Source organism: Opisthocomus hoazin, chromosome 9 (assembly GCF_030867145.1).
Source record: "Opisthocomus hoazin isolate bOpiHoa1 chromosome 9, bOpiHoa1.hap1, whole genome shotgun sequence".
NCBI lineage: Eukaryota > Metazoa > Chordata > Aves > Opisthocomiformes > Opisthocomidae > Opisthocomus > Opisthocomus hoazin.
The window spans coordinates 39,654,617-39,666,739 of record NC_134422.1 but is presented as its reverse complement, the minus strand read 5'-3'; the positions used below and the strand labels follow the sequence as shown (position 1 = coordinate 39,666,739).

At 38.1% G+C, this 12,123-nt stretch overlaps 1 protein-coding gene across 1 annotated transcript in view; it reads right to left on the bottom strand.

The window, feature by feature from the left end:
• ITGAV (integrin subunit alpha V) overlaps nucleotides 1-12,123 on the bottom strand; it is a 52,210-nt gene that overhangs the window by 26,265 nt on the left and 13,822 nt on the right. Inside the window, exons 3-12 of the mRNA XM_075430783.1 lie at nucleotides 9,406-9,497; nucleotides 8,783-8,897; nucleotides 7,308-7,369; nucleotides 5,689-5,734; nucleotides 4,008-4,133; nucleotides 3,239-3,283; nucleotides 3,006-3,049; nucleotides 2,862-2,918; nucleotides 2,350-2,402; nucleotides 1,735-1,937 (exon numbers count right to left, since the gene is read on the bottom strand). Coding sequence (XP_075286898.1) covers nucleotides 1,735-1,937; nucleotides 2,350-2,402; nucleotides 2,862-2,918; nucleotides 3,006-3,049; nucleotides 3,239-3,283; nucleotides 4,008-4,133; nucleotides 5,689-5,734; nucleotides 7,308-7,369; nucleotides 8,783-8,897; nucleotides 9,406-9,497 — 843 coding nt within the window. The remainder of the gene's footprint in view (nucleotides 1-1,734; nucleotides 1,938-2,349; nucleotides 2,403-2,861; nucleotides 2,919-3,005; nucleotides 3,050-3,238; nucleotides 3,284-4,007; nucleotides 4,134-5,688; nucleotides 5,735-7,307; nucleotides 7,370-8,782; nucleotides 8,898-9,405; nucleotides 9,498-12,123) is intronic.

Below are 12,123 nucleotides of genomic sequence, written 5' to 3'. Positions count from 1 at the left end.
AAATCACAGAACCAAGTGGGACTATCTGCCCATTTCATTAACACACTCATGTTCCTCCACAGGGTGTGTCATTTTAATAAAACTGCAAAATTTAAATCAGCCTAAAACAATGGTAAATATCAAATTCCAGTCTATCCTGATCATGGCTTGGCAACATATTTTATGAAGAACTTTTAGTTAGTGCAATTATGCTGTCTCTTAAAGCTTAATAAATTTGAAAGCACTCGTTATCAAAGACTAATAAACAGTAATAAACAAAATGCTGACTGGACTATCTGTAAGGATGGCTTTAGAAGTGTACATATGATCTAAATTCAACATTTTGGCAGTTGGTTCAAAGACCAAACATGAAGCGCTATACAAAGTAATTACGTTATTCCCTCTTTCCTTACATTTTAGAAAGTTTTATGAAAAGAACGATGACTCAAAAGTTTACCATTTTGTATTTTTTACTCATCTTTGAAAACTTTATGAAAACAGTAGAAATTCCAATCTTGCACCTTACTGAGATGAAATGCATTTTAATTAACACTCCCAAAAATGAAAGAGAGCAGAAAAAAAAAAAAGACTAAAATAAGACTAAATAATGGCAAAGTAATTAAAAAGGAGGCATCTTTTGCTATGATTTTCTCACCTACAGTATATTTCAGATTGAAATATGATGGAATCAAAGTATTTTTTGGATCTCATCAAGTGACTGGATTTGTGGCTATCAGCTGTATCCTTTCCAACATCTTCTGTAAATATTTGCAGTGATATTGCAACTTCGCACTAATTCCGTATACTATTACCAACTGAATGAATCCCTTCCAACCCAAACTATTCTATGATTTTATCATTTCATTAAAAAAAATAAATTAGGAATTTGAAATATTAGCCTATTATAATTTTTGATCTTTCAGAAAATACTTCACTTGCAAGCAGAATGGAAAAAACAAAACCAAGCATTTTTTGCGGAACTCGAATTCCTACCACTGTAAGAAACACACTGGAGTATGACTTGCAAAACAAAGTGTTTTCTTTAGGATTCTTGGAAGTCTCTGTCCCAAAACTATATGATTCTTGCCTGTTTCATTGCTCTCTGTTCCTAAGTGAAAGTAAAAAGAAGCACTGGCAACTGGTTTAAGAGTCCACAGCTTCAGTTGTATCAGACTCAGACTTCTCATCCAAATACTTGCTCAAGACACTCGGCTCTTGGTACAGCTGGCTGTAGTTGTTATGGGATTTTTCACCAAACTCTTCCATTTTTAAATAATAAAAAAAAAAAAAAAAATCTACATTTACCTCAGAAAAATCTCTTCTATCAGAACATTTTTAACCAGCTCTCTGAACAAAACCTTCTTTTCAGTCATCATTGTGTTTCTGGAGAGGAAAATTGGCTTTAAGCAATGGAAACAAGAAAATTATATTGAAGATATCCTAACAAGTCACAGTGGAGAGCCAGATATTTCATCGAAGCTTCTACTGTACTTAGAGAGTAACAAACTGATCAGCGTAACAGCTAAAATAATCCATGCTGTAGTTTAAATGGTATAGTCTCTGCTCAATGCATACATGTAACTCCTGTTAGCATTCTTGGGAGTAGCATACAAGCATCGAAAGGAGTCTAGACCTTGGTGTCCAACATTCAGTCGTGGTTAGAATGCCTAATGTTTGTGTGCAGAATCCACATTTAGTGCGTTGTCTGGAGTTCATCTAAAAATGGAAAATACTGATCAATAAGTGGTGTCCTACCATTGAAGCCATCCTGATCTAGATCCCCCAGAGGTGCAATAGAACTGCTGAATCTTGCAAATATCTCAAAACCATTCAGCTTTGCGATCTGAAACCCTCCAGAGGCTCGTTGAAGGCAAATGGAAACCTGGCCGACCTCTTGAAGTTTCCCATCAGAACCTCGGTCCATAAAAAGAGGGGCTCCAATAAACAAATCTGTATAACTGGACCAAAGAAGGACAAGGTTCTTCAGTAACATCATGAAAATTCAGTTTCATTCTCTTAAGCATCCATTAGTATGACTAGCTCAGTACTGAAGTGAGTAATAAGACAAAAATTACCTATCTTTAAATTGCAGCTGAAGGCAAATGCTGACAAAGTAAGCACAATATACCAGAACTTAATGCATTTAAAGCATGTGAATACACACGTGTGTATTTAAGTAAATAAATACAAAATCGAATCTACAATTGTTAAAACAAATGTTGAAGTGCTAGTGAGAAAAGTGTGTTGTGCAGATACACGTGAAACCAGTAATGAAGGCAGAAATCTATTTTGTAGGAAAGACTTTTTAACAGTCATTTTTCTTTCTTCCAGAAACAAGGTGAGTGGCAGTGGGGAGAAGAGGGCGCTTACTTGTCCCCGTTGATATCTGTCGCAGCCACAGAATACCCAAAATAGGCAGCCATCTGGAAAACAAAATTCAAAACAAACTTGTGAGTTGTAGCAATATAAACACAAACAAGTTTATACACAGCCGTATAGAAAAGATGATAATATATACCACTAATTTTTTGTCTCCTTTCTCCTTATATTCTCCTTTCTCTTCCTTACTCTGTTAAAGAGTAAACTGATCAGTGACCTTTCCCATTCCCCCTTTCACCATCCAGCCCTCTTTCCCAATTCTCAATATAGGCAGCACTTCCTTCATTAAAATAAGATTGTTTTTCTAAGTAGTACTACAAAACCAGAACTCACAGAACATATCTTTTGAGGATTCCTACAGACTTTATAAAATTTTTCTTTGGCACATGAGCTAATAACATACCAAATTTGTATGGTCTAGTACCCTAAATACTGTCTCAACATGTCATCTTGCTGGAAGACTAGCCTCCCAGGCACCCACCACACTGAATAAAGCTACATACCTGCTCTCCAGTGAAGTTGTACATGGAGGACATGTTTTTCCCATTGTAAATAGACACCTGAACATGAAAAAATATACATTACAGCACACCAACAATATTAATCTTTTTTATTTATTTTTAAGTTTAATGTTTCAAATTTCCTACCATGCCTAGAGTTCTTGCTGCTCTTGGGACTCCTGATACAAAGTCTGAAATACAAAGCAAGACACCCATATAACTTTCAGGTCCCAAAGCACAATGCCTTTGCTTGAACAGAGTAACTCATGCCTAGTGCTTTATGCATTTTCCTGTGCACCGTATCGTTTGTTCTATGCAATTTATTTGAAAGACCTGCCCAGCCTATTAACATGTTTTTTTTACTGAAGCAAGGGTCTTACCTTCTATGCCATCACCATTGAAGTCTCCAACTGCCACCGAATAACCTGATCAACAGAGAAAATAAGTAAATCACTTCAAAAATGTTATAAAATCTTTCATCTCTCTTTACACTTGTCATAGGTCTCTATGCACAGTCCTCTCACCTCCTCTTAAAAGGCAATGGAATAAATACTGTCTCTAACTAGTTTAGACTATCAACAGCTACATGAGTAGACTGTAATTCATCAGCATCCAGGAATTTGAGATCAGAAGATGAAAAATTTAAAATTTTCATCCCGGGAACTGTCGTAGTATATACTTGCTTTTTTCTGAACCCGGTTAGACATATATGAAGCTAAATAATGATTTGCCACTCCTCTAAGGGACTCTCTTCATTATTTTTCTTCCCAAACAAGGTTCTTTCACATTTTTATTTTGTTTTGATAGATTATTTCGAAACAGCTGCTCTTCTCAAAAAATAGGTACGTGACTAACTTCTGGCATAAAAAAAAAATCACACCTTGGCCATTCCCATATTCATCCTGAATCACGGAGCACAAAATCCATGGAAATATTTCCATTTATTTTGTCATCAAGTACTTTTTGAAACAAGCCTATGGCAAGACAACTAAGCTTCCATCATACGGAAATTACTGCATTTTCAGGTATGTAACTCTTTAGTTATCTGTCAACTGCTGAATTACAGTAGCGTGATTTAGACTTCAATATGAATAGCGTAAGGGAGTTTTTCAAGTACTGCTAGACTTTCTGCCCTTTCAAACTACGCACCCAAGTAGCTGTCATCAAAAGCAGCGCTGGCAGGTCTGGTTGCTAACTGGTCGTCGTACTTTGTACTGTAGACTTTGGAGTCATATTTAGCCACGATCTCTGTCACTCGATCAGAAATAAGTTGGCCTAAAGAGAAAGAAAACAGCTTAAAGCCACAAATGAAGTATGTGTGCGCCCATTCAGTAAGCAACAGGACTCATTTACAGAATGCTTGCTTCTAAAGCAACAACTTTCCTGCAATATCGACCAAAAAATAGCCAACAGCAGCAGCACTAGAAAGGCTACAAGTGAAAATTTGGATCCTACTTCAGCAAAGATTTATGTGCCTGTTTAATCAAGAGCACACAAAGAGTTCTCTCCGCACACAGAAGCCGCTCCTACACGTCAGCCAGGACTTAAATGGGACTGATCAGTTAGGTAACAGGTATTGCAGAACTGAGTCAGCGCTCCTTGTCTACGCACCCTGACACGAGACCTTAATACAGCAGACAAGCAGCTAAGAAGATGAGCGCAGCGTATTACCGCCGTCCCTGTCTTCACTTCGCTAGCCACCAGGTGGGGACTTCGTCACATTCTTTTCTTGGTGCTTACATTACATCTTCAATCACAAAAATTTTTTTTCAGAAGAGCACTTCCTTCACACACATATTCATACATGTATGAAGTATAGGGAAAGCTACTCCTCCAGCATCTCACAACGCGGAATAAAAATTTGCGGTGAAAAATCTAGTTTTTAGAAGTATACTATTGTCTTCTACTCAGAGCTGAGATTTTGGGGTTTTGGTAGTAGCAGAAGAGAGTAAGGTTGTTTCAGCACACAAGATGTCACTTTTGCCAAAAAGCAATAAAATGAATACATAAATATAATCGATATTATACTGTATTCACAGTTTAGTTTCAATCATCCTGTTTTGTTCAGAATTTAAAACACAGGACTGGCAACAAGCCTCCTGTGCTGCTGCATCTAAGTGTAGGCTGGCACGACACAGAAAATCTTTTGTAAACATTAATATTTGCATTAAAACCAGGCCGCAGCGTTTGGCAGCTGTGTCCTGATTGTGGCTGCACGATCTTTTGAACAGCGAGCTATAGCTGAACGCTGAGTGATCCTGCAAATAAACACTGACTGAAGCCCACATTACCAAAATATATAGGTAATGCTCTGTGTAAACAGCGCAGTTAGAGGTGAAATGTGCACCGTGGCACAAACAGATCAATAAAACCAAACGCAAAACCTCTTTGCCATCAAAGGAAAATAACGATAGTTCTCTTTCCAGGGTACATTTCTCATTGAAAATACATACTTCATATGTGTGTCAGAAATTACAAAACATGCAAGTTTTGAAACAACAAGCAAAATATCCTAAAGGAAACTTATCCTGCTGGTGGAAACAAGTTCCATGTTCCTGGAAAAATGCCTTTAAAATTATCATAGACTTATTTAAAAGACAAAAGACGCATCTATACAGTTATTACTTCTGTGATTCTGTGGATTGCTTTAACCTGTGGTTGCCTTGATTATTCAGGAAGTATTTTTAAGGATGAAGAAAAATTATTTGTTAGTTCTCTTAGTGATGAAGACTTTGACAGTGGTTGGAGGAGCGTGGATACAAATGACTAAGAGGATAAGGAGAGAAACCAAAGAGGACACCTTCTCTGTGACTTAAACGATATATCTCACCTTGCCAGTAAAAACTTCCAGGTCCTCCAAGTAGCACTCTGTCTCCCTTGGAGGGGAAAAAATAAAAAAGAAAAAGAAAAAACACATGAAGCATATCTAAAGACAAGAAAACATGTCCTATGTTTAATATCACTGTAGCTTCACAGATCCCAAAACATTTTCTTTTTTGAAGGAATGATTAATTAAAAATACATCTCAGAATGCTAAGGTAACAAACAATATGTCTTCAGTGACTCACTGCTCTATTTTACCCATTTAAAATTCTAGGCCGAATTATGCTTATATTGTAATAGACCCTTCTACCCACATAAATCTAGGACAACAGAAATACAATCAGGAGAAAACTTTAAGACTGCTACAAGGCAATCATAAGATGTTTTCAGTTGAGTACACAAAACTAGTTTCATCATCTGCCCCTGCCACTTTTGGTAACTTATCTTCACAAAAGTTTAATTCAGAAAAGCTGTGATGTCATTCCCCACTCCGTATTCCTTGGTACGACTGCAATCCACAAACCATTTTATGAAACTTCAACCGCATTAGCTATCCCAGTGCTGGGAATTTGCTCTGTAAGTACTGAATTGGGCAATAGGCTTTGCTGCGTAATTAAGCCACTTATTGAAGTTTTAAGCTTAAAAACTCCCATATTCACCACTCAGAAAAATCTAGGTCAGAGATTTGGATACATCTTATACCCAGGCTTGCCCACTCAGCTAGGGTTTTGGCTTAGAGCCCAAGGTTGGTTTCAACTGGGGCTAGAGTCTGCACAGTAAGCCTGAGTAGTGCCTGCAAAATAATTCAAACACTTGAAATCCTATACTGCACTTTGCACAGTCTCCTCTGTAGGAGAAACAAGAGTGTCCTCAGACAGAGAGTGGAGGGATAGAACCCAATCATAAGATGTGAAGAACCCCCAAAATTGCCACGTCACAAACAGGACTTGTGTGGTCTTAGCATGTCCAGACTATGCTAAACAATTTAACTGTACAATATAAAAAAACTACAGTTAGTTCTCAGATTTGTGCACAGGTTTATTGTGTCTGGATTTAAAAAGTAATTGTGAATTTAAAAAAAAAGGAACTATAAAAGGGAGGGAGAACATAAAAGAAGAAGAAATATAAGACAGACAGCAGAAAAGAAAAACTCTACTTCTGCTAGCTGATGAGGAAAATAAAACATAATTCACAAGAACATTGTTTACCAGTTCCCTTTAGCGACAAGTTATTCTTCCTCCAGAAGTAACACTAGTTATGCACCGATCCTTTCAAAATAAGTGTCTGAACAAAACTGGCTGCTACAGTTTATTTCACTTGAGGACTAGCTGCAGCAGATGTTTATGGCAGGAGGCTGAAAAGCGGATTATTTGTTTAGAACACGATTCCTACAAGAGGTGAAAGCATGCTGCTGTGAAGATGCAGGGAGAAACAGGTTTATAATACTGGAGTGGTTTGAAGTTACTTTTGTTTGTTAACAAGGAGGTGTTTAGTTGTGGGGTTTTTTTACTCCTGGGGAATGGCAGTTTACATTTAGTTTCATAATAGCTGTACTGATATGTATCAGGCTGGTTGTTAACTTGCAACTGTCTCCTGACTAGTAGAAATTGAGAAAGAATCACATACCTTTGTAAAGTCAATACTAAATCCACCTTGACAAAATCCCTGTCCATCTGCATCGATAATGGCTGCAAAAAAGGATGGATAGAAAAGGAAGAAAATTAAAAGAGAGGAAAAATAACTAAAATAAATATCACCAATAGCAGATCCAATGACTTTGTGGATACTTTCCAATGCATCTTCCCAAGTAACCTTGCACTCCTGAACTTGAAACTTGGAAATTTTTTTCTCCTAAATCGTAATTTTCTCTTTACCAACAACTCACAGCCAAGTGCTGTAACAACTTTAGGGCTGGCCTAACATACGTATAACATTAACATGTTCTGGCCTAACACAGTCAAAGTAAACAGCAACTCCATATTTCTTTGTATTTAAACTTCAAAAGTTTTAGGGAAAAAATATTTGCAATTTTTATTCAGGAAATAATGTATCTAGAAAATAGGGAGTAAGTTTTTCTTTTGGTATGGAATAAAAGTCTGAAAGGTACATAACCGTAACGTTGTTTCACGTATTGCCTTAAAACAAACAAAAAACACACCAGCCCGAAAAAAATCTCTACATCCCAGCCAGAATTGTTAGGGCTGAGTTAATCTCTTTATCTAGAAGTGTGACTACTTGACTAGTGTGATTTAGTTTACTACTTGTTTATTTAACCTCTTTTTATGTAGGACCGCATTGGATTTCATTCCTCCTATTCACCAATGATTTTCAGCCAATCAAAAAAAAAAAATAATTTTATCATTCAACTTTTAGACTTCTATATTTAAGAAAAAGCTACAAGCATCTGAATAATCTACCAACTCAACGACATGATATGGATGTAGAGTACTTGGAAAATAAGCCTCAAAATGTTCAATAATTAATATAATTAAAATAATGCATAGCTACATATGTATGCATACATGGAAACCAGAACCTACTTGTACAAAACCCTGGCTTCTAAAATGAGCTTTCTCTTTAAGTTACTTGAATAATTAAGCTTCAGAAAATTCTAGAGCTGGTCTTTGAAAAAGCAATTCCTATGTAATTTTTCTGTTCAGATGTCAGATATGTTGTTCAAATGTTGCGCTATTCAGATAGCTGTGAAGAACATCGACTAAGGCATCGTAACAGTTTCTGTTTACTGCACTTGCCACAGAGAAATATTCACATCTCTACGGGGGGGAAAGCAGCTCAGCTGGGATGCTAGAGTGATTACTACAGAAGTGGTCCATTCAAAAACTGAAGTCCTCAATTCCAAAAACACTTGGATCTAAGATTTTCTTCTGGCCTACAGCAGAGAAAGCAAGGTCTGTATCCTGAACATCAACTGGAGGAGAATTCCAATGTCTGCATCTAGTGCTTTTTTTTTTTTTTTCCAATTGCTATAAGGCTGTACATGAAAGGGGGAAAATTCCCATAAAACGTCCCGCTTCAAACATACACAAAATATAACACAAGAGAAATTCTAAACAGAAAAGCAACAAGTGCTTAACGCTTACTTGACCTGCAGGGTGCATATTCAACAGATTTAGATCCTGCAAGCAGGTAACAAGTTCCTACAGGCTCCCTCTCCTGCTTTGTTTCAGTTCTCCAGTGGTACAGCGGGGCACAGGCCTAAGGAAGAACACACCGCAGTAAGAAAACAAAGTCCTCTTCAAAACGCTGGAGGGTATTGAAGAATACAATGGCATTTCAATTTGCTACAGAATAGTAACCCCAAAAAAATGTTGGCACGTGTACCATGTGTTATTAGAGGCAATTTATACTGTCAGTGCTGGGGCAGAAGTATCAGTAGGTTGTATTTTTAGAAATAGTGGATTTATCACAAGAGTTTTAGAAATAATATTTTCCGAAAGCAACAGTTGTAAAAAGTACATCGAGACTTTATAACACATTCTAACTTCAGCAAACAAATTCTACTATTTTCCCCCAAACCAGACAAAAATGCTACAACCTTTGTTTATAAAGAGTTAAGAAAAGGCTAGCAAACAATTTTTTGAAAAAGACAAGTCATGCCTAGTAGTGGGATTTTGTTTAAATTCCGAGTTATCTGGATCTTCTCATATTTTTTTTCACTACAATATCCCAGTACTGAGGCATTTGAAGGGCATCAAAAACCTACCAGAATTTTATCATTTTTGGATCTCACCGAGGCTCCAAACCACTGATGAGACTTAAATTCCAGCGGATCATCAGGAGCAAAATCTCTGTTGCCTGCAAAGCAAATGAAAAAGCAGCATAATTTCACAGGAAACTGTATGGTCAGAACAACAACGACAAAAAGTGAAGTCACTGGTTTTGACACATACAGAGAAAAGCCAAGAACAGTAACACCGGAGGATATAACTCTCTCATGGAAACAGGCTTTTAAAAGGATTTATTATTCATTTTTACATCTAGGGCCAAAAGCAGCTATTTTTACATATGAAGCATTAGTAAAATATTAATTTGTTGCAAGAGTGCAAAGTTTATAGCATCTTTGACACAGCAAATACCTCATAGCTGAGATATTTGACTTTCAAGTCAGATTACAGCACTGCTCAAGAATCAGTGCCAAAGCCAAGTTAGGACTAACGCTTCTAGAAGAAATATTGCCCGGATTAAATTATGTGGGTTTTGCCTTTGGCTAGAATCAGGACAGAAATTCTTCTGCTGTTCTACCAAGCATTAACATCTCTATTCTGCATGTCACTGCAGTGTACAAAGCACAGCAACCAACATGCTTACAAGCTGCGAGTAAAGTGAAAGGGTATTCAGTAACGAAAATGACAGAGAATTTTCCATACAGAAGAGTAGGTTAAACAAGGGATAATTTGCACTGGTGTCCGGTGATGAAGCCTGGCAGAAGCAACTTAATGAGCGGTATTTCTGCAAGTGTGAAAGTTAGAAGTCTTTAAATCATTTAATGTTTCTTATGTACTTCTATGGGAACAACAGTGGAAACTTTGCCAGCCTAATGAGAAAATTAATGTTACACTTGGAAAATGTATCTTTTGAAAAAGCCACCTAAATTACAGTGGCTAAAGCAAAACGAGGCAGTGAGGTCAAGGGCCATCCATCACTTCCCCAGGCAGCTGGGGGGAATCCCCAAACCCAGCCCTGTGATGAATCAGAGACCTGCGGCCACTGGAGTCCAAGCTTCCTTCTCTGTCTTACCTTGTAAAGAATGTTTGGTCTGAGAGACTGTGTTACTTCCACTTGGAAAATCCCATGGAAAAGACATCAAAAGTGATTCTAATCTGCAGTCAGCCAAAACAAGCAACTACCTGCACTACTTTTGCTCTTAGATTAGAGCTATGTAGAAATCAATGCTGAGCACATGGCATCACAGAGAACTATTGTGTTGTTTTCTGATTTCATCAAAGCTGATTAAAAGAAAACTACTTCCTTCTGTCACCCCCTCCTCCAGTCTCTTACTGAATAGGTGCTACAGGCATGGAGGGCCTGAGGATTAAGCACATCTTCACAGACCTACGTACGCTTGACATTTATACTGTCACCCTTGCACAGACAGAAATGTAGTTTGGAGACCTGCACGTCACCTTCTCATAGCACAGAAAACCAAAACCAGATAAAGATATTTTCCAAATAGGGAATGGTCTCGAGTACATTTCTAAAATCCCTGTTTTATCTTCTTTTCCCTGTCTTGACTTTAATTCATGAAAATCCACCCCAGGGCAGTTGTGCTCAAAGGATGCAGCTGCCCGACTGGGTTGGTGTCAGATGAATCTGCCACCAGAAGGGGCAGCAGTTCCCATTTGCTCCTGTCCATGTCCATGTGTGCCAGTCTCTGTCTTGGCACTACTACCTTCTGGTCACACAGTCACAACATGAACCACGTAAGAAAGAATGCTACTAAAAAAATATTCAACTGGATCAGGGACCAGCCCAGCTGACTGCATGGGGAGTGAAGCAGTGCTAACCTGCTGGCGAGAAGACAGCAATATATGGCTGGGAACTATATCATTTTTGGCAGCATCAGGGACTTAAAATTGGTTTATTCTGCTTGTAACTACACCCAAGGTTACGCAGCCGAGAAAGACAGATTTGGTTTCTACCCTCTATTTGTCCAGCTACTCTCGAACGCAAAGAAATCTGTCAGCTTTACTTGCCAAACAAAGCTTTAAACAATATAAAACTTGAGAACTGTTATAGCATGGCATTTTACACGTTTCTCTGCTGTTGGATACATACACAATGCTACCTATCTATGACTAAAATGAAAAGTAGTATAGCAGTTTTATAATCTAAAGCAGAACTCTATTGTGCCAGGTGCTATAAAAGCGTCTAGGACATAAGCTTCCCCTGTAAGTTTAAAACAAGCAGAAGGGATGGTCTTGTTGCAATGGCAGGTAAGTAGCCATTCGGCATTGTCAGCAATCTGATTTTGTCACAGGCATTAAGGAAATTAGTGCCTTCAAGTTTCTGCTGAATGCATCTGCTGAGACAGCATAAAGCAATTAAAAAAACAACCCAACAACATAGTACTGGTTACTGGTGCCATCCACCCACAGTCCATGCTGATTGCACTGGAGAAGTGGGGAGCCAGCAGCTTCCCCAGCCCATGCTGCCAGCTCAGCGCTCCCTGCCTTCTCCCTGGGCGTTGTGGAGCTGCAGGCGCCGCCTCCCCCCAAGGAGGAATCAATGTGCAGGACAGCAGCTCCAAACACTGCTCTCCCTCAGTCTTTAGGGGACAAAATTAGGTTTTCTACAGTACTGAAAAAGCCCTGATTCAGCTCTAAATTGAGGCTAATATTAGAAATCTCTCTTCAATTTTATTTTAACAGGTAAATGTGGGCTTTGAGATACAGTCAGAAGATGGCACGTAAAAAACTAAAAT